Source organism: Apodemus sylvaticus, chromosome 18, assembly GCF_947179515.1.
Source record: "Apodemus sylvaticus chromosome 18, mApoSyl1.1, whole genome shotgun sequence".
NCBI classification, from domain to species: Eukaryota; Metazoa; Chordata; class Mammalia; order Rodentia; family Muridae; genus Apodemus; species Apodemus sylvaticus.
The window spans coordinates 31,449,065-31,472,243 of NC_067489.1; the positions used below are offsets into that span (position 1 = coordinate 31,449,065).

Genomic DNA, 23,179 nt, shown 5'->3' on the forward strand with positions numbered 1-23,179 from the left:
GGTAGCTTTGGTGGGTGCAGTATTTTGGGCTGGCAGTTTATTAGCTTTCAGACTTTGAAATACAACATTGTGAGCTCTTTTGACTTTTAAAGTTTCAGTGGAACAGCCCCCCTCATTCTGGGGAACCCTCCTGTTCAGACGATGTGGTACTTCTCTCTTGCCACTTTTGGTACACTTTTATTTATTTATTTATTTGGTCTTTTATTTATTTATTTTGTCCTGTACGTTAGTGTTTTAAATACAATATGTTAGTGGAGGTTCTTTTCTGGTCTGTCAGTCTAGTGCTTCCTGTATCTGCTTCCACTATCTCCCTAAAACTGTGGAGCATTTCCTGTCACAATTCTTTTGAAACTGTTTTCTATGCCTTTAGGATAAGATTCTTGACCTTGTCACAGACTGTTGAGTAGATCTTGGAATTCCCATTCATACTTTTTTATATTATTATTTCACCTTTGCCCTTGGATTGTTCTAGTTCTGCAGGTGTCTGTGAGATCAAACACTCGGTCCTCTCTTTGGTCTGTCCTGTTCCTGGGGTTTCCCACGAGGCTATTTGTGTTGGTGTTTTTGTCATTTTGAGACAAGAGTCTCTCTCTGTACAGCCCTGGCTGGCCTGTAACTGACAGTGTAGACCAGGCTGGCCTTGAACTCACAGAGATCCTCCTACCTTTGCTGCCCGGGTGTTGAGATCAAAGGCCCACCCTTTTATAGTTTGTTTTTTACTTGGAATAAGTTACTTTTTTGTTACTGAGGCAACATGAGAGAACATGGATCCAGAAAAATAAGAGTCCGTGATGGCAGAATTGATGCAGGGCAGCAATTGGCAGACATGCTGGCAGGAACAGGCAGTTGAGAGCTCATATCCGGAACCACAAGCACCGGACAGAGAGAGCTAACAGAAAGCTGCAAAGCCTACTTACAGTGAATCTTCCTCTATTAAGGCCACACCTCCTACGCCTCCTCCAACAACAACACCAAAATCAGATCAAGTGTTCAAATACCGGAGACTGTAGAGGTGACTTTTCATTCAAACCACCACAAACTTAATGATGTTTTTCAGTTCTTGCAACTCAGAGTGGTTTTCTCCGGTATCTCTGTCTCTTCATTGGCTCCTTCTTTCATGTCCTCTCCTTATTCTATTCAGCTGTCTGTGCCTTTGAATGCATTTGTAATCCTTAGTTTGAGTTCTCTGGCTGGGTTCAGCTTACTCGCTCTCACTAAATGCTGTTACTAGAGGGTTAGCATCTTTTAGAGAAGTGTCGTCTTAACCGCTTCATAGTATGTCACTGTATTGGGATTTGTATATCTGATGCTGTTTTTTGTTGCTTTATTATCTTTTAACTTTACTCGTTGTATCTGGTTATCATTTTTTATTATGTATATAGGTACCTTGCATGCATGTAAGTGTGTGCACTGTGTGCATGCCTGGTGACCTCAGAGGCCAGAAGATGTCAGTTCCCCCTAGAACTGGAGTTTTAGACAGTTGTGAGCCCCCAGATGGATGCAGAGAATAGAAACCAGCCCCCTTGGAAGAACATCCAGTGCTCTTGACCACTGAGCCATCTTGCCAGACCCTTGGTTTGTTTCTTTGTTTTTGATAAGCTCTATTCATTTATTTTACATTTTTTTATGTGTATGGATATTCATGCCATACGGGTGCCGGGAATCCAACCTAGGTCATCTAGAAAGTGCTATTGACCACAGAGACATCTCTCTAGCCCCAGCTCTGGGTTTTCAGTTGAAATATTTGCAGGGCTCAAGTAGGACCTGGGTGTGGTAGGGTTGAGTGTGTAGCTTAGAAACTAGTTTCCCAGTCCAGGGGCTCAGGCTGCCTACTGTGAGCTCTGTATTACCCCCTGAGAGGGGTATTAACTAGGAGCACAACCACAGCCGAGGGGTACCATGACTATGCCAGTGTCATACAAGTGAGTTAACAGCGTGTGGCCCCTGTCGCTTCAATAACTGTCGGAGGCGAAACACCACGGATCGTATGGTGCTTATTCCGATTTTATTGAATCAGATCAGGAGTGGGAGGGAAATGAGTGAGGGAGCATCAGGATTACATATTAGAATGACTTTGAAAAGAAAAAAAAACATGAAGTGGTTAGAGTAGTTGGGGGAATGAAGACACTGTCCAATCGGCTGCACAGGTATTAGGGATGATTAATAGTATGAAAGGTTATGATGAAGGAGCAGAAGGAGGGGGCTGGAGAGACACTCAGAGGTGAAGAGCACTGGCTGCTCTTCCAGGGGTCCTGAGTTCAATTCCCAGCAACCACGTGGTAATTCTCAACCTTCTGTAATGGAATCCGATGCTCTCCTTGGTGTGTTTAAAGATAGCAACAGTATACTCATAAACATAAAATAAGCAAATTAACTTTTAAAAAATAAAGCAAGAGGAGGAAAGATTGAGAGAAAGAAGACACAGGAAGAAGAGGGGGTATATGAGATATGGCTGGAGAGTGGTTAAGATGGATTCCTGTTCTAGAGGTTCCGTCTACGACAGATGCTTCACAGATGCTTCTAACTCCAGCTCCAGGGGAATTTATATGGTCTTCTGGCTTCCATGGGTCTCTCTCTCTCTCTCTCTCTCTCTCTCTCTCACACACACACACACACACACACGAGTCTTTGAAAAATGAACGTGTTGTAGCAAATTCAATGGAGACGCATAAGTAACAGCCAAGTGACCTAACGGAGCAAAACACAAACGAGAGAGAAAAGACACCATGAGATCATGAGATGTGTACGTAATGATGCAAATGAAGTAACAGGAAACAAGAGATGATTGACAGAGAGGCGCTGGCACAGCAGTGCTGAATTAAAGGCGAAGTTCTCAGATCTCTGTGACACTAGCACACGTTTTATGTGGCATTGTGTCGAGGCTGAATAATAGAAATTTGGTCCATAATTTCAGAGTCTGGGAAGCTTGGGATGAGAGTATTATAGATTCTAGGGTGAGGGCTAGTTCCTCACGGATGACGCCCGTCGCTGCAGTCTCATGGAGTAGAAACAAGGTCTGGTAAACCCTTCGGTAAGACACTGATCATATACAGGAGGGCGGAGCGTTCCTTGTGGAATCTCCAAAGCCCCACCCCTTACTACCATCACCTGAGAAGCCTCCAGGAGGCACACAGAGGCACACAGAACATGGCATCCTGTAGTAAAAAGCAGGCCAGCCTTCTCTTCTGATTATTTTTCTTCATAAGCTTTCATTAAGCTGAATTTATTTATTGTACCGACTTCCCCAGAACCTCATGAGATCCGTGAGAGTTAAGACTCCGGAGGCTTTTCATTCTTTCTCCAGCACCAGAGAGAGCATCTCCTTCCTCAAATGTATTGAGCCAGGCTGGGTAAGGACTTCTTTGCAATGTCCAGGCTAAGCAGACAGGTCTCTGCTAGCTGGGAGCTAACTTCTCACTCTTGTCTTGCTTTAAGGAAGTCTCCTCTACGTTACCCATGCCTCAAAGAAAAGATTTCATAAAAAGTGTTTCCTGCCTCACTTGTGTGGCACTTAACTTCAATATTTGTATCCCTAGTCTGTGTGCTGGAGTTGCTGTAACACACGAACCAGGGTCTTGTCCCGTACAGAGTTCTTGTTTTGCTTATAAAGGGCAGAAAGCCGGGCGGTGGTGGCGCACCCCTGTAATCCCAGCACTCTGGGAGGCAGAGGCAGGTGGATTTCTGAGTTCGAGGCTAGCCTGGTCTACAGAGTGAGTTCCAGGACAGCCAGGGCTATACAGAGAAACCCTGTCTCGACAAAACCAAATCCAAAAAAAAATAATAATAATAAAATAAAATAAATAAATAAAAATAAAAGGCAGAAAATAAACTAATCCAGCAATAGGTTCGTGATTCGGGAGGGGGGATACCGCTCTGGAAGAAGTCACTCTAGGAGAGGCAGTTGAGAAGAGGACTCTTATTTTTTTGTCTTGTGGATCTGCCTTCCTTTGGTCCTAAGCCTTTAATGGTTGTGGTTCTGTCCACAACCATTGATTTTTCTCATTAACTTAGTGGAGAAAATATAGAAGAGTGGAATGGCCGGAAACTCGCAAGGTCCAGCCTCTGAGAGTGGCTTTTCAGTAAACACTGCGAGCGAGCGAGCAGAGAGAAGCCCAGCGAGCTTTGGTTTCCATGGCTCCTCCCCTTTGTTGGGAAGCCGAACTTTACATTGCTTATCTCCAGCGCTTCCATTTCCTTTTGCCCCACAGGCCTTTCATATAAAAGGGCCACGGAGAGAGCCCGGTTGTGACTTCCCTTGCACAAGGGCACCGCTCAGGAACTCTAGGAAGGGCAATGCATTCCACGTTCACGATGGATTGGCTCCGGCTCTTCTTTCTCCATCCTGTATCATTTTATCAAGGGGCTGCTTTCCCCTTTGCTCTTCTGTTTAATTATCTCTGCATCTTGGATTCCTTTTCCACCCGCGCCAGGTAGGCTGGACGGCTAATACTGACTTTCCAGTAGGGCTACAGTATAGGGTGGAACGTGCAGAGTGGTCTGGACATGAGGTCACGCATTAACCACCCTCCATTTGTAATGCGTGCGTGTGTGAACTTATAACCCCTCCACCCATGGTTGACCTGCTCGATAATGATTGTCAGTGGTTTTCGACTTTCCAAGTGCTGTGATCCTTTAATACAGGTCCTCATGTTATGGTCCTCACCCATAAAAGTATCTTTTGTTGTTACTTCCTAACTTTTAATTTTGTTACTCCTATGATTTGTCATGTAAATATCTGATACGTGGGATAGCTGATATTTGATCGCAAGGGAGTCACGACCCACTAGATTAGGGTAAAACTGACTCTGAAATTAGCTTCATGTTTGCACTGAGATGATGCCAGAGTCCCAAAAGGTCTACCTCTGTGCTGACCACACATCCTGCTTAGTTGCCAGTGGTCTTACTTTTACAGAATTTTTCTTACCATAAAATTAAACTGTATAGAAAGCCTCACTTGTGTGTTATACCTATAATCGAGTATGAGTTTTTAAAGATGCCTTTGTTTCTTTGTTTGTTTTGCTTTTGAGAAATAACTCAAAACAAATCTTGGTAGATTATACCTCATTTGGTCTAAAATCATTGCCACTAAAGATCTGATAGCTGCGTTATATGCTTTCTTTGTAAACACATGAGAAGCAGACTCTGTTTTGAAGAGGCCTTAGGGGAAGGTCCTTCTGAAAAGTCAACAGCCCAAAGCCACCTCCTAGCATTTCTTATCTAGGAAACCAAGATTTTTTTTCGTGAGGCTGTGTGTGTGTGTGTGTGTGTGTGTCCATATGTATGTGGTATTCAGGATTGAACCCAGGGCTTGACACATGTTGAAAATGTTGGTGTTGTGTGTGTGTCCACATGTGTGTGGTGTTTAGGTGTGCATGTGTTTGTGTGTGTGTTTGTGTATGTCTGTCCACATGTGTGTGGGATCCAGGATTGAATCCAGGGCTTTGCACATGTTGAAAATGCACTCTACTGGTAAGCACTATCTCTTAGACCTAGTGGATCTTAAGTAAAATATTTAGCTGTATTTGATATTTACAGTTACTGGGTTTGACTAAATTAGAATATGTTATAAAGTGTTCACAAATGGAAGATTGTCCTTACCCTTGTTTCTGGGAGATGGCCATAGGGTGACAGTAATTTGTTTTGCTTGGTTTGGTTTGGTTTTTTTTGGACCAAGTTCCTTATATAGTTCTGGCTGTTCTGGAACTTGTTCTATGGACCAAGCTGGTCTTGAACTCAGAGATCTGTCTGCCTCTGCCTCCCAAGTCCTGGGATTAAAGACATGCACCTGGCTTTAGGGAACAGTTATTTTTTTAAAAGATTTTATTTATTTGATATATATGAATACACTGTAGTTGTCTTCAGACACACCAGAAGAGGGCATCAGATCCCACTACAAGCCACCATGTGCTGGGATTTGAACTCAAGACCTCTGGAAGAACAGTCGGCGCTCTTAACCACTGAGCCATCTCTGCAGCCCTTTAGGGAACAGTTATAAAGAAGCTTTCTATATAGGAAGATAAAAGCAAGGCGAGTGTAAAAGTAAGGGCTAACCCCCCATGATGCTACTCTCGGGCTGAGATTGCTCGCTTATCCTGATAAAGATTTTTTGTTGTTTGTTTTGTTTTGAATATTTATTTACTTATTGTATGTGTCTAAATGTGTGCATGTGCACCAAGTGTGCACGAGAGCTGATGAAAGTCAGAAAAGAGCATCAGATTCTCTAGAACTGGAGTTGCAGATGGTTGTGGTCCTCTCAATACGGATGCTTAGAATCAAACCTGAACTCTGCAAGAGCAATACGTGCTCCCAGCCAAGACTGTTGAGTCTTAATTCTCAGATACACCACAAATGTACACACACACACACACACACACACACACACACACACACACACAAACTCCATTAAATAAAAATCTTGGTTTCCCAGATAAGAAAGGTTAGGAGGTGGCTTTGGGCAATAGCCTGTTGACTTTTCAGAAGCATCTTCCTCTAAGGCCTCTTCAAAGCAGAGTCGGCTTCTGACGTGCTGAGCTGTGTGTGTCAATAGCTTCCTGAGGCACCCTGGCCTAACCTATAAAGTGAAGGGGGAAAGCCTGTCTCCTGCCCCTTGCAGCTATGCTCGCTTCAGTACTGGAGATGAGCTGGGAGCCTCGGACATGCTATCCAGGGTTCTCCCAGGACCACACCCCTAACCCTCACGATTACTTACCCGCTCATTTCTGAGATAGGGTTTCACCATATACGCTAGGCGGGCCTTCAACTCTCGGTTGTCTGGTCTCGGCCTCCTCTGTACTGCTCATTACTAGCAGAAAGCTTAGAAATGAAATCAAGGGCTGGAGAGATGGCTCAATGGTTAAGAGCACTGACTGCCCTGCCAGAGGTCCAGAGTTCAATTCCCAGCACCCACATGGTGGCTCACAACCATCTGCAATGGGATCCAATGCCCTCTTCTGGTGTGTCTGAAGACAGTGACAGTGTACTCACATACATAAAATAAATAAATCTTTTTTTTTAAAAAAAGAAGAAATGAAATCAAAAGCACTTGATAAATTACACTTTTTAAAAAAATTCTTTATTTATTTTATGTATATGAGTACACTGTAGCTGTAGCAACCATGTGGTTGCTGAGAATTGATCCCAGGACCTCTTGATGTTTATTAATCCTCTAATTCTGCTATCTTTGTGTGTGTGTGTGTGTGTGTGTGTGTGTGTGTTTGTATTTCTAGCTTATACTCTGCAGTCCAATGAATAAGTGTTCTCTTTATTTTTTATATATATATATTTAAATATTTATTTATCATATTATATGTAAGTAAGTACACTGTAGCTGTCTTCCGACACCAGAAGAAAGAATCAGATCTCTTTACGGATGGTTGTGAGCCACCATATGGGTGCTGGGATTTGAACTCATGACCTTCGGAAGAGCAGTCAGTGCTCTTACCTGCTGAGCCATTTCTCCAGCCCCTCTTTATTTTTAGATAGTGGCTTTATTACTACTCCACGACTGTGACGAGACACCATGATCAAGGCATCTTTTAAAAGGAAGCATTTAATTTACTTGCAGTTTTGGGGGCTTGGTCCTTGACCGCTGTGGCTGGCTGTGTGATTGCAGGCAGGCACAGTGCTAGAGCAGTAGCAGAGAGCTCTCATCCTGATCTGCTGCGGGGGGCGGGGCTGAGTAACACCCCTCCTCCAACAAGGCCACGCCTCTTAAGACTCCCTAAACCATCCACCTGCTGCGAACCAAACTTTTAAGTATATGCGCCTATGGGAGTCATTCTCATTCAAACCAGCAGCACACATTGCAGGTGAAGGCTGAGGTCCCAAGAAGAGGCTCAAACCGATGCCCAGGGATGGAGTTGACTTTTATGGAATGGGGGTGTATCACACAGATGCATCTGCTGGTCTCGGGAGAGTAACTTGCTAACTTGTGCCAGGCACTTCACCCACAACCAGATACACACCCCCGGTGACAGTATTTCCACACTCCGAGTGGTAGAGGGAGAGGTATAAGCTTTGTCCCCCACCTCGCTGTGCCCAGCCCAGCCCATCTTACCCCGATTCTCCTGCCTTCCTCCAACTTTACTAATTCGACACAACTGAAGTGAAAACCTTCCATACACTGCCTAAAGAAGAACCAAGTCCACACAATATTGTTTCTCTCGGACTTTTCACACCTTCTTCTTTGAGACTTCTGAGCAGGGACCCGGGGCGCACACTACCGCTTCCATGTGGTTACCGTTCAACGCTGAAGAAGACAATTGTGTTCTGCTGCCCGGGATGCTTGAAGACTGATCACCATCATGAAAGACACATTGGCCATGTGACTACTAAGTGTTAATGAATGGTCACTGATGTCCTTTACCCTAGGAAGGCTGTGATACTAAGAAAGAAAACCAGGAAAGCCTGGCCAGACGTACAAAGCCATACCAGACAAAATATTTTTTTTCTTTCAGTCTTTTTGAAACTATATATGCCAGGCTAGTCTGGAACTTGCTATATAGCCCAGGCTGATCGTAGAATTTGCAATTCTCCTGCCTCAGTCTCCTGAGTGCTGAGATTTCAGACATGGGACACTGTGCCTGGCAAGTTGTCTTTTATTTATGTCCAATCTCATTCGGGGAAGCAAGAGAACCAGCATCATTCATGGTTCTTTGGCTTACACAGTGAAGAAGGAAGCCGCAGATTGCATGCGATGAAGAAAGACTGCAAGGCAGTGAGTGGCAAAGGGGAGCTGAGAACAGAGTGAAGAAAGGGGGGAAGAGGGCTGGAGAGATGGCTCAGCGCTTAAGAGCACCGACTGCTCTTCCAGAGGTCCTGAGTTAAAATCCCAGCAACCACATGGTGGCTCACAACCATCTGTAATGGGATCCAATGCCCTCTTCTGGTGTGTCTGAAGCCAGCTCAGATATGTACTCACATAGTAAATAAATAAATATAAATAAATCAATCTGTGCTGGAGAGAAGAAAAAGAGATCCCGCAGTGACAGATCTTCAGTGATTGCAGATTTTCATAAGGGGGTCGATAAACTATAACAACTTCAGACCAAAAACAGCAAACCATGAGGTTCCAAGAGTGGAAGTACAGTAGTGAGGACGAAGGCTGACTTGCTGCCTAGAGTGCAGACACTTGTCTGAGAGAGGCACTGTGTCTCCTCTCTCCAACTCCCTCAGCTACACAGGGTGATGTACACGCAGTGAGGAGGGGGGAAAGGGCACTTGCTTTGTTGGGGGAGGGGATGGCGGGGAGGGGATGGCGGGGTGGGGAGGGGGGACGGCTTGTTCACTCTCCTTTACACTGCTCCTCAGTCAGATCTTGGAGAGCCCCATTGTCACGCTGTCTGAGACGATCCTCGTTCCTCTTCTATTGCAATGAAGAGACTGTGACCAAGGCAAGTCTTAGAAGAGAAAGCATCTCATTGGGGCCTAGTTCAGTTTTGGAGGGTTAGTCTAGTATCGTCTTGCAGGAAGCAGGGCAGGCAGAGGCACTGGACTGAGAACTTATATTCTGATCCACCGGCAGAGAGACAGACAGAGACAGAGAGACAGAGGCAGAGCGAGACAGAGATAGAGACAGACAGAGAGAGACAGAGGCAGAGAGACAGAGAGACAGAGGCAGAGAGAGACAGAGATAGAGAGAGACAGAGACAGACAGACAGAGAGACAGAAGGAGAGAGACAGAGGCAGAGAGACAGAGACAGAGACAGACAGAGAGAGGCAGAGAGACAGACAGAGACAGAGAGAGAGAGAAACAGAGAGACAGACAGTGAGAGACAGAGACAGACAGAGAGACAGAGAGAGATAGACTGGACTTAGGATGGGCTTCTGAAAGCCCCAAACCCACCCCCAAATAACACATCTCCTCCAACAAGGCCACACCTCCTAATCCTTCCTAAACAGTTCCACTAACTATGGACCAAGCTTTCAAACACATGAGCCTGCGGTTTGGGGGGGGGGGGCGGGGGTGCATTCTCATTCCAACCACCATGGGCTCACAGTGTTTACAGCCACTAGTACAACGGGCATGCAGGAGTCACTGTCCTAAGTGTGACTTTGTTGTCCCTTTCTTTCAGGTACCTCTTTCTCCTGGCTGGAGGTGCTGTCCTGGCTTTGGCTGCCCTGGGTGCCTACGCTCTCCTCATCTTCATCCCTGCTCTCGGTGCCGTCGCTCTGGTCTCCTCCCTCGGTCCACAGGAAGTCCACAGGCTGACCTTCTTCTCTCAGATGGGCTGGCAGACCCTGTGCCACCTGGGCCTTCACTACACCGAATATTACCTGCATGAGCCTCCGCCGGTGAGGTAAAGGGCCCCCTGTCCGGTTGGTTGTGCTGAGCTGATTCTAATCCTCACACATCTGTGAGGCATGTGCTTAAGTTATGAAGCCTCTCCCGAGGCTTAGCTTCCTTTCCTAGAAAAGGAATCCGAAGCTGGCCATAGCTTCCTCGACAGGCTGTGGTGTTTGAGCTAATGCAAACTCAGTTCTGTAACTACACGCCGCCATTGCGTGTTGCAGTCTATGGAACGCAGTATCTGGCACTCGCTGTAGCTGTCATTGCGCCTGGGAGTGACGACAGTTTGCTCATCTCAGCCTTGGCAGCTTTGACACAGGCACAGCACAGAGGGCCTGGCTGGCTGCTGCTGGCCGCCATCTTTATTCAAGCTCAGCTGCTTCATCTCTTCCTCCACCCAATCTAGAAAGCAAGAAATGCCGCAAGCGAATTACAGGCCAGAGACACGTGCTGTGAGTCAGTGGGACCCACAAAGACTAGGGAAGACAGTACCGGTGAGTCTGAGACCTAGTGTTCCTGACTCCCTGCGACTGTCGGTTGCCACAGGTCTGTGTCACTCATGACTGTACTGGGCGGGGGTCAGCTGTCTGATTGTAGCTAATAGTAATTAGCTCAGTGCATTGGCCACTCCCAGTGCACCTAGAGTCCTTTAAAACATTATTATGACAAACCAGACGCGGTGACACCTGCCTGTCATCCCAGCACAAGAAGGGAAAGGCAAGAAGATCAGGGGTTGAAGGCGATCCCCAGTCACACAGCAAATTGAGGACCAGACAGGGATACGGAAGACCCTGTCTCAAAAACCACAGACAGAAAAATAAGACAGTGTTTACCAAGGACTTCAGACTTGTGTGCTGGAGAGATGGCTCAGTGGGTGGGAGTGCTTGCTGGGTTCAGACCTCAGGAACTCAGAGGAAAAGCCATGTGTGACCCCCAGACCCATGTCAGTCAGGAGAGGGGTAGTAACAGGAGATTACTGGGGCTTCTTGACTGCCAGCCTAGCTCCAGATTCAGTGAGAGACTCTATACCAAGGAAATAAGGTAGGCATCAGTTGAGCAGGACATACATGTTGTCCTTTGGCCTTCACACATGCATACACAACACTCACACACACACACACACACACACACTCACACTCAGTAGAGTTGGGCTGGGTGATATAGAGACTGACCTAAGGCTTCTCTCTGGGAAAGATTAGCTAGTGAGTAGGCAGGATTACTGTTGTGCATGTGATGAATCAGGACTGCAGTCGGAAGCCAGGACCCGACAGAGGCCAGAAGGGCAAGTTGAACAGGCTCTGAGTGGGAGGAAGGCTGGGCAGATGTGAAATGAAAATATCTGCTGGCGAACCAGAGCTGCCATGACAAAGCCAGCTGACTGGGTGCTCCATGCAGCAGAATGGTGTCTGTCCACAGCTTGGGGGCTGGGATGAGATAGGCACAGTGGCTGCTGCCTGTGAGGCTTCTCACCTTGGCCTATAGATGGCTGCCTTCCCTGGGTTGTCACATGGTCATCGCAGGTACGTGTCTGTGTCTGATCATACACGTGTGTGATTATCCTATCTCTTTAGTTGTGTTGGATGAGTGTCTACCTATTATGACACCTCTTTAATTGCTTCTTCTTTTTTTTTAATTTAATGTATATGAGTACACTGTCGCTGTACCAGACACACATCAGAAGAGGGCATCGGATCCCATTGCAGATGGTTGTGCGCCACCATGTGGTTGCTGGGAATTGAACTCAGGACCTCTGGAAGAACAGTCATTGTTCTTAACCACCAAGCCCCATTAAAGACCCTATCTCCAAATATGCCCACATTCTGAGTCACTGGGGCTTAGAACTTTGGGATGTGAATTTGTGAGGAACAGAGCCTGCAACAGAAGGGAACTTGGCATTTGGAGGTGACCCTGCTCTCAGGATAAGTCAGGGAACAGAATCTGTTGACCTTAAGTGAGAATCAGACACAGTCATGGCTGGGGCCAGTGCTGGCTTCTTGATTTTACATAGTGTGATTGTCATTTTCTCTGACTGTCCTCAGCAGTCTTGTCAACAGGATCTCCGAGGGTGTCATGGAGAGAGTTCAGAAGACTGGTGGAAAACAAATGTCGCCTGCGTAGGTTCTACCACTCACCCTGATGCATTTTCAATGTCACTTCCAATCACCAGAATATTACAGTCAGGGCCTGGCTTATAATTCAACTTCCTGGAATCATCTTTTTACTACTAATTCTTTTTTCTTTTTTTTTCTGAGATAGCGTTTCTCTGTGTAGCTCTGGCTGTCCTGGAACTCACTCTGTAGACCAGGCTGGCCTCGAACTCAGAAATCCACCTGCCTCTGCCTCCCAAGTGCTGGGATTAAAGGCGTGCAGCACCACCACCACCACCACCACCACCACCACCGCCGCCGCCGGGCAAGAAACATTTTAATTAATTAATTTATAATTGATTTGTCATACACAACACAGTACTCCTATGGAGTTCAGAGAGCAACTTTTGGGAGCTATGTTTCTTTTTTCTTTTCTTTACCATGTGGGTCCTGGGAATTGAACTAGGGTTGTCAGCCTCAAGTGCCCACTGAGCTCTCGCAACAGCTCTTTATAATCCATTCTAAAATATTGTAACCAGGAGGTGGAGGGATGGCTCAGTGGTTTAGGTAACTGGTTGTCCTTCCAAAAGATCCAGGTTCAAGTCCCAGCACCCACATGACAGCATCTATATGCATCAGATGCATGTGGTTGGGCACAGGGTTTTCTCTGTGTAGTTCTGACTGTCCTGGACCTTGCTCTGAAAATCATGCTAGCCTCGAACTCAGAGATGCAACGACCTCTGCCTCCGAGTGCTGGGGATGCTGGGATTAAAGGAGTGTGTGATATCACTGCCTAGGATGATTAATGGTTCTGCCATGGTTCTGAAAGATTCTAAGGGTGTTTGTGGAGTGTGATTTGCTATGAGATTTGTGGGTAGGTTGGAGGAGAATAAACAGGAGTGAGGGAATAAATACAGCGTGGCGTCACGTACATAGTTATTAAATGTCTTTCAGGTTCTACGTCACTCTTTCTTCCCTCATGCTCTTGACGCAGAGAGTCACCTCCCTCTCACTGGACATTTGCGAAGGGAAGGTGGAGGCAGCGCGGAGGGGCGCCAGGAGCGGGAGTTCTTTGTCTGAGCAGCTGTGGGACGCTCTCCCCTATTTCAGCTACTTGCTCTTTTTCCCTGCCCTCCTGGGAGGCTCCCTGTGCTCCTTTCAGAGATTTCAGGCTTGTGTTCAAAGATCAAGCTCTTTGTATCCGAGTATCTCCTTCCGGACTCTGACCTGCAGGGGTCTGCAGATTCTTGGGCTGGAGTGCCTCAAGGTGGCGCTGAGGAGCGCGGTGAGTGCCGGAGCGGGACTGGAGGCTTGCCAGCAGCTCGAGTGCATCTCCGTCATGTGGTCCACGGCTGCGCTCTTTAAACTCACCTACTACTCCCACTGGATCCTGGACGACTCTCTCCTCCACGCGGCGGGCTTTGGAGCTGAGGCTGGCCAGAGGCCCGGAGAGGAGGGCTACGTCCCCGATGTGGACATCTGGACGCTGGAAACTACGCACAGGATCTCCCAGTTCGCGAGGCAGTGGAACCGAAGCACAGCTCGGTGGCTCAGGAGGCTTGTCTTCCAGAAGAGCCGGCGCTGGCCGCTGCTGCAGACCTTCGCCTTCTCTGCCTGGTGGCACGGGCTCCACCCAGGCCAGGTGTTTGGCTTCCTGTGCTGGTCTGTAATGGTGAAAGCCGATTATCTGATTCACACTTTCGCCAATGTATGTATCAGAGCCTGGCCCCTGCGGCTGCTTTATAGAGCCCTGGCTTGGGCCCACACCCAACTCATCATTGCCTACGTCATGCTGGCTGTGGAGGGCCGGAGCCTTTCCTCTCTCTGCCGACTGTGCTGTTCCTACAACAGTATCTTCCCTGTAATGTACTGTCTTTTGCTTTTTCTGTTAGTGAAGAGAAAAGACAAATGTAACTGAAATCTTTCCCTGCCCTTTCTCACCCAGCCATTAAACACTGCTTAGAAAATGCCAAAGGACGCCTTGATGAAGAATGTTATTTAAAATTGTTCATAGCGAAAGTTTTTCAGTATTGGATGGATAAAGCTGACGGCTGGCCACAGAAATGTGCCTCTCCTCTGTGGTGGTTTGAATAGTAATGGCTCCCAGCCGTTTATATATTTAAATGCTTAGAGGGTGGCACTATTTGAAAGGACTACGGGGTGTGGCTTTGGGGGAAGAGTGTCACTAGGGGTGGGCTTTGAGGTTTCAAATGCACAGTTCAGGCTTAGTGTCTTTCTCTGCTGTCTGCCGACCTGGATGTAAAACTCTGAGCTCCTCCACACCGTGTCTGCCTGCACGCCGTCATGCTTCCTGCCATGATGATAATGGACTGAACCTCTGGAATCCTAAGTCAGCCCCAATTAAATGATTTCCTTTATAAGAGTTTCTGTGGTCGTGGTGTCTCACTGCAGCAGGAGAACAGTAATTAAGACTGGGACATTAACACGCTTTTCTCTTGTTACTGAGGAACCAACCGGAGAAACACAGGGACTTTTCTAGATGCGGAAGTGAGGTTGAAGTAAATCTGTATATAAAAAACGTCAGGTGTGCACAGAGGGCATGATTCGGTGAGTGTCTGCCCAGCAGATGGGAGGTTTGATCCTCACCACCAGATTTAAAAAAAAAAAAAAGCATCAAACTACGGTGGACCTCATGAGGATGTTATATGCACAGAGGTTCAAATGCTTAGGGCCCAGTGAGCCCGGTTGATTCTGGGATGTGGAATATAGCAATCTGGTATGAATGACTTCTTATTGCAATAATGAAGTGTTAGAGACAGGCCGACTTAATGAAGAAAAGGAAGTTAATTTAGGTCTCAGGTTTCAAGGCTCAAAGTCTGATGGTTTGTAAACCAGAGAGCTGCCTGAGCCACGCCTCTTGGGAAAAATACTAAGGTGTCTCATGAAAACTACCTTCAGTTCTTTGGGCGACATGACTCCACTGCGGTCCATCTCTTAAAGGTTTTGCTGTCTGTCAACACTGCCACCCTGGGGACCAGGCCTCCAACACACATACCTCTAGGAAACATTCAACCCTAATAAGCCAGGCAAGATGGCACAAAACTGAAATCCCAGGACTCAGGAATCCTAGACAAGAAAACCCCAAGTCTGAGGCTGGCAGGCACAGCACAGTGAGACCCTGCCTCAGACAGCGACTCAAACCAGAAAACAAAAGGTATGTCAGACAGAACAGAAAGCAAGACTGACAAAACTCAACCATGATATCATGAACTAGATACTCAGCCCTAGCCATAAGCTTGAAAGATTTAGTCTATGTGGCCCTCCAAATTCTGAAAACGTCTCTTAACCTTTTAGGATGCTGGTGGTGGCGCTCGCCTTTAATCCCAGCACTTGGGAGGTCAGAGGCAGGCCGATTTCTGAGTTCAAGACCAGAGTGGTCTATACAGAGAAACCCTGACTCGGAACATGCCCCCCCCCAAAAAAAAAATTCTAGGAGACTGGAACTTCTGCTGGACCTTATAGCCGAGCTAATACTACACCTTGAGGTCACTGAAGATTAAAGTCAGCTCTCAGCTCTGGACTTATGCTGTTTATTTAATCAGCCTTCCAGAGAACAATGTAACAACCAACCTTCCTTGCCTTGAACTTCCTATGCAAACATCTTTTACAAGCGAAGCTAATGAAAAGTTGTAATCTTATGAACTCTCATATGCTATGCCCTTGACCCAGATAATGCCTGGCTATCATTCACTGAAAGCATCTGTCTTAGTTAGGGTTTCTATTGTTGGCAACTCTTATATAGGCAAGCATTTAATTGGGGCGGGAATATGGGTTCAGAGGTTTAGTCCAGTATCATCATGGCTGGAAGCATGGCGGCATGCAGGCAGACATGGTGCTGGAGAAGGAGTTGAGAGTTATATATCCGTAGGCAACAGGAAGCAAGATGACACTGGGCCTGGCTTGAGTTAAGGAAATCTCAAATCCCAACCCCAGTGACCTACTTCCTACAAGGCCACACCTCCTAATAGTTCCACTGCCTATGGGGAATATTCTTATTCAAAGTACCACAGCAGTAAATGCAGAAATTGAAAACAACTTCCTAAAATGTACTAAAAAAGGTTAAAAGACTCCATTTACTGGTTGATAAACAATGATGCTTGTTGTCTGCCTCAGTTGAGATCAGTTTTGTTGTGGGGTCTGTTTAAATCCAATATACAGCTAAGGTAACCCAAACATCAGGTCAATGCAGATGTCAAAAGTTTATTGTAATCAAGCTGCTACTAATCTGTCAGGGCTGAAGAACAGACTCAGGAGCTAATTATGACCCTGAAGGGACTTTGTACAGCATATTTAAAGGATGAAACCATAAAGCAAGGGGGAGTGCTGTGGGCTCTGGTAATGACCAGTCATATTTTGATATAAGTTGAATGAGGGGATGGCCATCAGTCGGGATAGGAGTTGGTTCTTACGACTGGGAACAAGAACTTTGACACTGCCTGCAAGATGGAAAAGTCCTTGACATGTCTGGACTCAGACAACTGTGAACTTACAACAGAAGCTTTTCAGTTTTTGGGAAGTCCCCAGTTCCGGTAGGGCCTGGGACTTTGAGTTTAGTTTCTCCCTATGATTAAATGGCCTCTGAAAATGAAACAGTAGGACTTAGAACAAGTTTCTTTTGGTTGTTCCCAGCAAGTTGGAGCCAGTGACTTAATTCCTTGTAAACTCTGTTAAAGATTGCTGCAAGTTGTCACATTCCTTCCATATATGCAAAGCCCTTCTTTAGGGATGGACACACAGACACACAACAGACAAAATGGAAAGATACAAAGGGGCGGGCACAGATACAGACTGATTAGACAAAGGACAGAAGTAATGGAGTATGCAACAGAGTATCCAAATCCGACTCACCCTTGCTTAAGTGATTCCAAGAGGAAGTGCATCTTTTCCTAATGCAATACCAATGCTTTATCAGTGACATGAAGCTGCCAGGTGGTGGTGGTGGCCATGGAGGCACCACCACCGCCCGTCTCCACCACCACCACTACCACCCGGCAGGCTTAATATGGGCGAGGCCCTGGATTCAGTCTCCAACACACACACACACACACACACACACACACACACACCATAATCCTTCAGTTATTCTCTTCTGAGAGCTGAGATTACATGTGTCATCATCTTGTCCGGCTTACTAGTTATAATTCATTCTAGCACATACTGAAAGAAACATGTGCTTGTTCAAATAAAAATGTGTGCTAACTAAAAGAATCTGCTAGGCAGGCGGTGGTGGCGCACGCCTGTAATCCCAGCACTCTGGGAGGCAGAGGCAGGCGGATTTCTGAGTTCGAGGCCAGCCTGGTCAACAGAGTGAGTTCCAGGACAGCTAGGGCTATACAGAGAAACCCTGTCTCAAAAAAACCAAATCCAAAAAAACCAAAACCAACCAACCAACCAAAAAAAAGAATCTGCTCACCAGAGATTAGTTCTACTCCACCATAAAAGGCATTGTATAGGGACTGGCTGTTGTTCAGGGGTAGAGCACATGCTTAACATGGGCAAGGCCCTAGATTCAGTCTCCAACACACACACACACACACACACACACACACACACACGGTGTTGGAGGAGGGTGAGTTACTTATAGGTCAACTAGAAAAGTATAGGTCCCTGAGATTAATTCACACTGACCTGAATCTTAGCATAGAGAGTATTGCCCGGCAACCAATGAAGGCTCTGATGAGCAGAGACGGCTTGAATCTCTCTAGTCTCACACAGAGATGTTTTCTATACCTTCTCTCAATACTGAACAGCCCAGTAGAGCCAAAGTGGACATGGGATTTCCCTCAGTTGGAAGTGGTCAAAAGGAAATGACTGAGAGTCAAGACATGTTAAAGAATTTACACACCTGTCATTATAATGACCATCCTTTGGCGGGCTCTGAGAGGGAGTGTATAGTGGGGGACACACTATGTGGCAAGAAATTTAACCATCGATCGTTGCAGTGTTATTTACAGAAAAAAAAGGACACTTTATATGGAGGGGCTTGTGGGGAGCTGCCAATATGGGTGTATTCAGCTTATGAAAAATCCTTCAAGATGTCATTAAAACTCTCTCTCTCTCTCTCTCTCTCTATATATATATATATATATATATATATATCACAAATATGTATTTCCTCTGAGTACTTCTGACAATTAGAGAAATGTTCTGAGGAAATGTTAGCAATGTATTTAAAAATTGGTCAATGAAAGTTAAAATGCTCTGGTGGGTTAACAAGGTGGTTTAGTAAAAGTGCTTGCCTTGTAAGCCTGATGACCCGAGTTCGATTCCTGGAACCCATGCAAAGGGACAATCTAGTGATGACCACAACAATCCTCCTCTGGCCCTTACATGAGCTCACTGGCATGTGCGCTCTCCTCCTATTATGCAGACACGCAGTAATAGGAAATAAAAATTCAAAACACTTCTGGCAAACTAACAACTACTGGAAAGAAGAGGAAGAGAGGGAGGAGAAACAGGAGGAAGGAGAGGAGGAGGAGGAAGAGGAGGCAGGGGGTAAGGAATTTGGTTCCAGAACACAGTTAAAGTTAGAAACTGAGAACTGACTCTCTAAAGTGGTCCTTTGGTCTACACATTTGTGCTGTGGTCCACATAAACCACCTCATTGTTTACACATACACACACACACACACACACACACACACACACACACACACACGCACGCACACAACAATAAATAAATGGCTGAAGCATTAGTCAGGAGCATTGCTCTATCTAGTGAAGGTCTGCAGCAGGGCAGACTAAAGCATCTGTAGGTGATAGCTCCTTCCCTTAACTAGACAATGGGGCAGGTGGCAGTCATCCTTGATTCATCTGTAATTTACACAACTTCTCAGCAGGTCTGCTTACCCCTTAGACACGGGCTGCACCTAGCTCTGTCTCGCATCTCCATAGTGCTCGGGATGCAGAGGCCAGGAGGGCATGCTGCTCTCCCTGTGCTGCTGCCCCTGCTGCCCGCTGAGCTTCAGGAAGCTGCCAACAGCAGAACTCTGCTCCAAGGCCTGTGTGCTGGTAGAGGCGTGTAGCCTGCCCTGCCATCGCCTGTTTTCCAAATCCTCCTTCTTGTGAGTCTCCATCTTTTTCTCTTTACACAGACAGGAGCTGCTGTTCTTTGATTTACTTTGGGATGTCTTATTTCAGATCTCATTAGACTGTCAGGTAAATGGAAAACTACGTTGTAACCAGACTTTTGGCTATTTCTACCACCCTTCTCCAGCTCAATCCTTTCCAACCCCCAACACTAGCTCAGAGAGAAAGAAGGCTAGAGGGGAAAGGGGGGTATCAATATTGTTACATTACTTCCTGCTGATTAGGTGTGTCAAGTTCTTTGGGGCAATTTTGATCTTGGTGGCAGCTGGCAAAATCATGCCTCTGCCAGAGCATGAGGCAAATCACAATCAGCTGCTATGGAAAACCTGATGCAGCCCCATATCCCACACTTGGGATTAAAACAAAAACATATTCCCATAGCATTTCTGTGTTTTGAAATAAGCCAAAATTCTTACCGTACTATGTGCTTTAATTCATGTATTTATTTGCTGGATTGGTTTTCTTGAGGGTCTATGTAATTCAGGCTAGCCTCAAATTTGGAATCTTCTTGCTGAAGCCTTCCCAGCCCTGGGATTACAGACGTTGACAACTCCATGCTTAAAAATAACTTTTGAAGACTACTTTGAAATTACTGTTCTGCACAATAGACTTGAAAAGAATTACTCTTCCATTTATATTGGTGACAAATGCCGGGTTCTAATAGGATGTGTGGCTCAATAACACATCCCTCTTCAGTGTCTTCAGTTCTCACTGCTGGTAACTAGCTCTCAAAGATGCTTTGTATGTATGCCTGTTCTGTGACCATGTTTGTGATGCGTGTTTATGTGTTGGTGCTTGGGTACATAGAGGCCACAGGTCTCTGTAAGGTTTCTTCTTCAGTCACTCTCTACCTTAGTTTTTGAGATGAGAGTCTCTTGAGCCTGAACTCAGTTTTAACTAGGCTGGCTGGCCAGTGCCGGGATCTGCCTCTAAGTACGGGAACCACAGGCACTCACAGGCTCTCTGGCTTTCTATGCGGGTGCTGGGTGTCTACCAGAGTCCATGAATATACAGCAAACTCTCTACTGACTGAGTATCTCGTAGATGATTCAGACCATGACAAAAGCCAGTCTACTTATCTTAATCCCAGGAGGCTGTTTTAACCGAGTTTTTAAAATGACCTCAATCAAATCTTTGAAGTAAACGTAGTTTTCAAAAAAAAAAAAATCTTTTCTATGGGGCGGCGGGGGGGGGGGGCAGTCCATAAATCTATGATCATTTTATGCCACAGCTGCACTCACATGACATTCTGCAGTGGTCATCTGCCACGAGAAACATGCCTTCATATTAAATGCTAAGCACGTTGTAACTCAATTATTAAAGAGCAATGTTTCTTAATGGTCACAGGGTGGCCTGAAGAGATGGCTCTGTGGTTAAGAGTACTTACTGTCAGACGGCCATGCTGGTGCAGGCTGCTGGCTGCAGCACTTGTGAGGGAGACTCGACACGCAGAGTTCCAGGACAGCTAGGGATGCACGCAGAGACCCTGTCTCAAAAACAAACAATGTACTGTTTGTGCGTCTTGGAAAGGACCCAGATTCAGTTCCAAGCATCCCTAGGGGTTCACAACCACCTGCAACTCCAGTTTCAGGGGATCTGACAGTCTCCTCTGGTCCCCACAGGCACTGTAGACACATGGTATACAGACGAACACAGGCAAAACAGCTGTACACATAAAATAAAAATAAATAAATCTCATAACAACAGCAAATCCATGGAAACACCCAGGCTTGTTTGCTAGTATTTCATCCTATGTGACAGTTTCTACTGCTCTAAGCTGAAACAGAGTGTCTCCCTCACAACAGTAACTATTTTTCTCTTTCTTTCTTTTTCTTTCTTTCTAAAGATTTATTTAGTTTATATGTGTGAGTACATTGTTGCTGTCTACAGACACACCAGAAGAGGGCATTGGATCCCATTACAGATAGTTGTGAGCCACCATGTGGTTGCTGGGAATTGGACTCAGGACCTTTGGAAGAGCAGTCAGTGCTCTTAACCACTGAGCCATCTCTCCAGCCCGGCATTAACTATGCTACTGACTCCTAAAATGAACATCTCACCCACTAGTAGTGTGTCAAATAAACACAAACAAAAACACAGTGTTAAGTGAAAAAGGAAGGCTTTATGGGTCTGTCCTCTTGTTTATGGATTTTATTATACCCCAATATTTCCATGGAACTTAAAAGTTTAACAACAATATGTTTTGTTTTGTTTTGTTTTAACTAGAGTATGTAGTCCTAAACCCAAAGATAGTTTCAAATTATTTTCAGGAGTCTGGAAGCCTAACAGGCCTCTCATTTTTTCATAGAGATAAATTTCGGTGGACTTGGGACTTAAGTCTGGGCAGAGTGCTTCCTTAGCAAACATAAGGCTATGAGTTCAAGAAAAACAACAAAAACTCATTTAGAAGCCGGGGCAGATGGGCTCAGCAGCTGAGACTAATGACTCTTCTTGAAGAGGACCCAGTTCAATTCCCAGCTCCCATAACACCTCAGAACTCCAGATCCAGGGAGTCTGATACCTTCTTTAGGCCTCTGAAGGCAGCCACACTCATGGGTGCCCCCCTCCCCACCTCTCATGTCTGTGACATACAGGTGAGTGTAATTAAAACAAATACCGGAGAAAAATTAAAATAGTTATAAACTTCATGACCATCCAGCTGATGGGGGTGCCTGACACCTAATGCTTGATGCCTGGAGTTCAATCCCTGGGTCCCAAGTTGTCCTCTGGTCTCCACTTAGACGTCATGGCGCATACCAGCTCACACACGCACAACCCCCCCCCCTCCCGCCCCAAATACACACACACACACACACACACACACACACACACACTTACGGTGATTGGAAAAACTAAACCTTCAACCCTGAACACTTTGTAACTAAAATGGCGAGGAGATACTTAATGAGCCAGAAATGATGGTCTGTGAGGACCAAGCACAGATCTACCTCTTACCTTATAGGAAGATTTGATTACAGACTTTGGCTGGTGTTCCGAAGCTTGCTTTTAACGCCAACGATCTTAGATTATCGGGACAGTTAAGGACTACATTTGTAAGAGCCCTTTCAGCAGGAAGAACACTGCTCACAAGGCAATTCGCTTGCACAGGAGGTGACACTGGTATTATGTAACTGAGTGAGAACATTTAATTACACCGGTTTCCTCAACAGTGTTTTATTTTCCTTTCAAAGTATACACAAGCAAATTAGGAACCAATTCAATTAAGGAATGCTAGGGTTAATTTTACACCAGAAACAATCTCTCCCCAAATACAAGCTATGGCTATTTAAAAATGGAAAATGAATTATTTTTATTTTTATTTTTTATTTTTCCTTGAGACAGGGTTTCTCTGTGTAGCCCTGGCTGTCCTGGAACTCACTCTGTAGACCAGGCTGGCCTCAAACTCAGAAATCTGCCTGCCTCTGCCTCCCAAGTGCTGGGATTAGAGGTGTGCACCACCACTGCCCGGATTCTTTTTAAATGTTATTGGTGTATGTGGGGTTATACTTGGAATAGCAAATGTTTGGGAATCAGAAGACAGTTTGAGAGGTGGTTATCTCCCTTAAATTTTTTTTTTGTCTAAGATTTATGCGTATGAGTTTTGCCTGCATTTATGTCTTATGCCGGTGTGCTTGCCTGCTGGGTTGCGTGGGAGGGTGAAAGGGTGTGGGGAACATGTTATAGATTGCATGGT

The 23,179-nt window shown here is 45.8% G+C and overlaps 1 protein-coding gene across 1 annotated transcript; it reads left to right on the plus strand.

The window, feature by feature from the left end:
• Positions 1 to 4,168: 4,168 nt before the first annotated feature.
• Positions 4,169 to 14,758, plus strand: Mboat4 (membrane bound O-acyltransferase domain containing 4). Its single transcript, XM_052162647.1, has 3 exons — positions 4,169 to 4,430; positions 10,074 to 10,298; positions 13,330 to 14,758. Exons 1-3 carry the CDS (start codon positions 4,294 to 4,296, stop codon positions 14,291 to 14,293), a joined length of 1,326 nt encoding a protein of 441 aa, XP_052018607.1. The 5' UTR covers positions 4,169 to 4,293; the 3' UTR covers positions 14,294 to 14,758.
• The last annotated feature ends 8,421 nt before the right edge of the window (positions 14,759 to 23,179 follow it).

Bases quoted from the DNA above. Each gene is read 5' to 3' on its own strand.
- Mboat4 (XM_052162647.1), top strand. From the start codon at position 4,294: ATGCATTCCACGTTCACGATGGATTGGCTCCGGCTCTTCTTTCTCCAT. The intron at 4,431-10,073 runs GTAGGCTGGACG...CCTTTCTTTCAG, and splicing joins TCCTTTTCCACCCGCGCCAG to GTACCTCTTTCTCCTGGCTG. The intron at 10,299-13,329 runs GTAAAGGGCCCC...AATGTCTTTCAG, and splicing joins CATGAGCCTCCGCCGGTGAG to GTTCTACGTCACTCTTTCTT.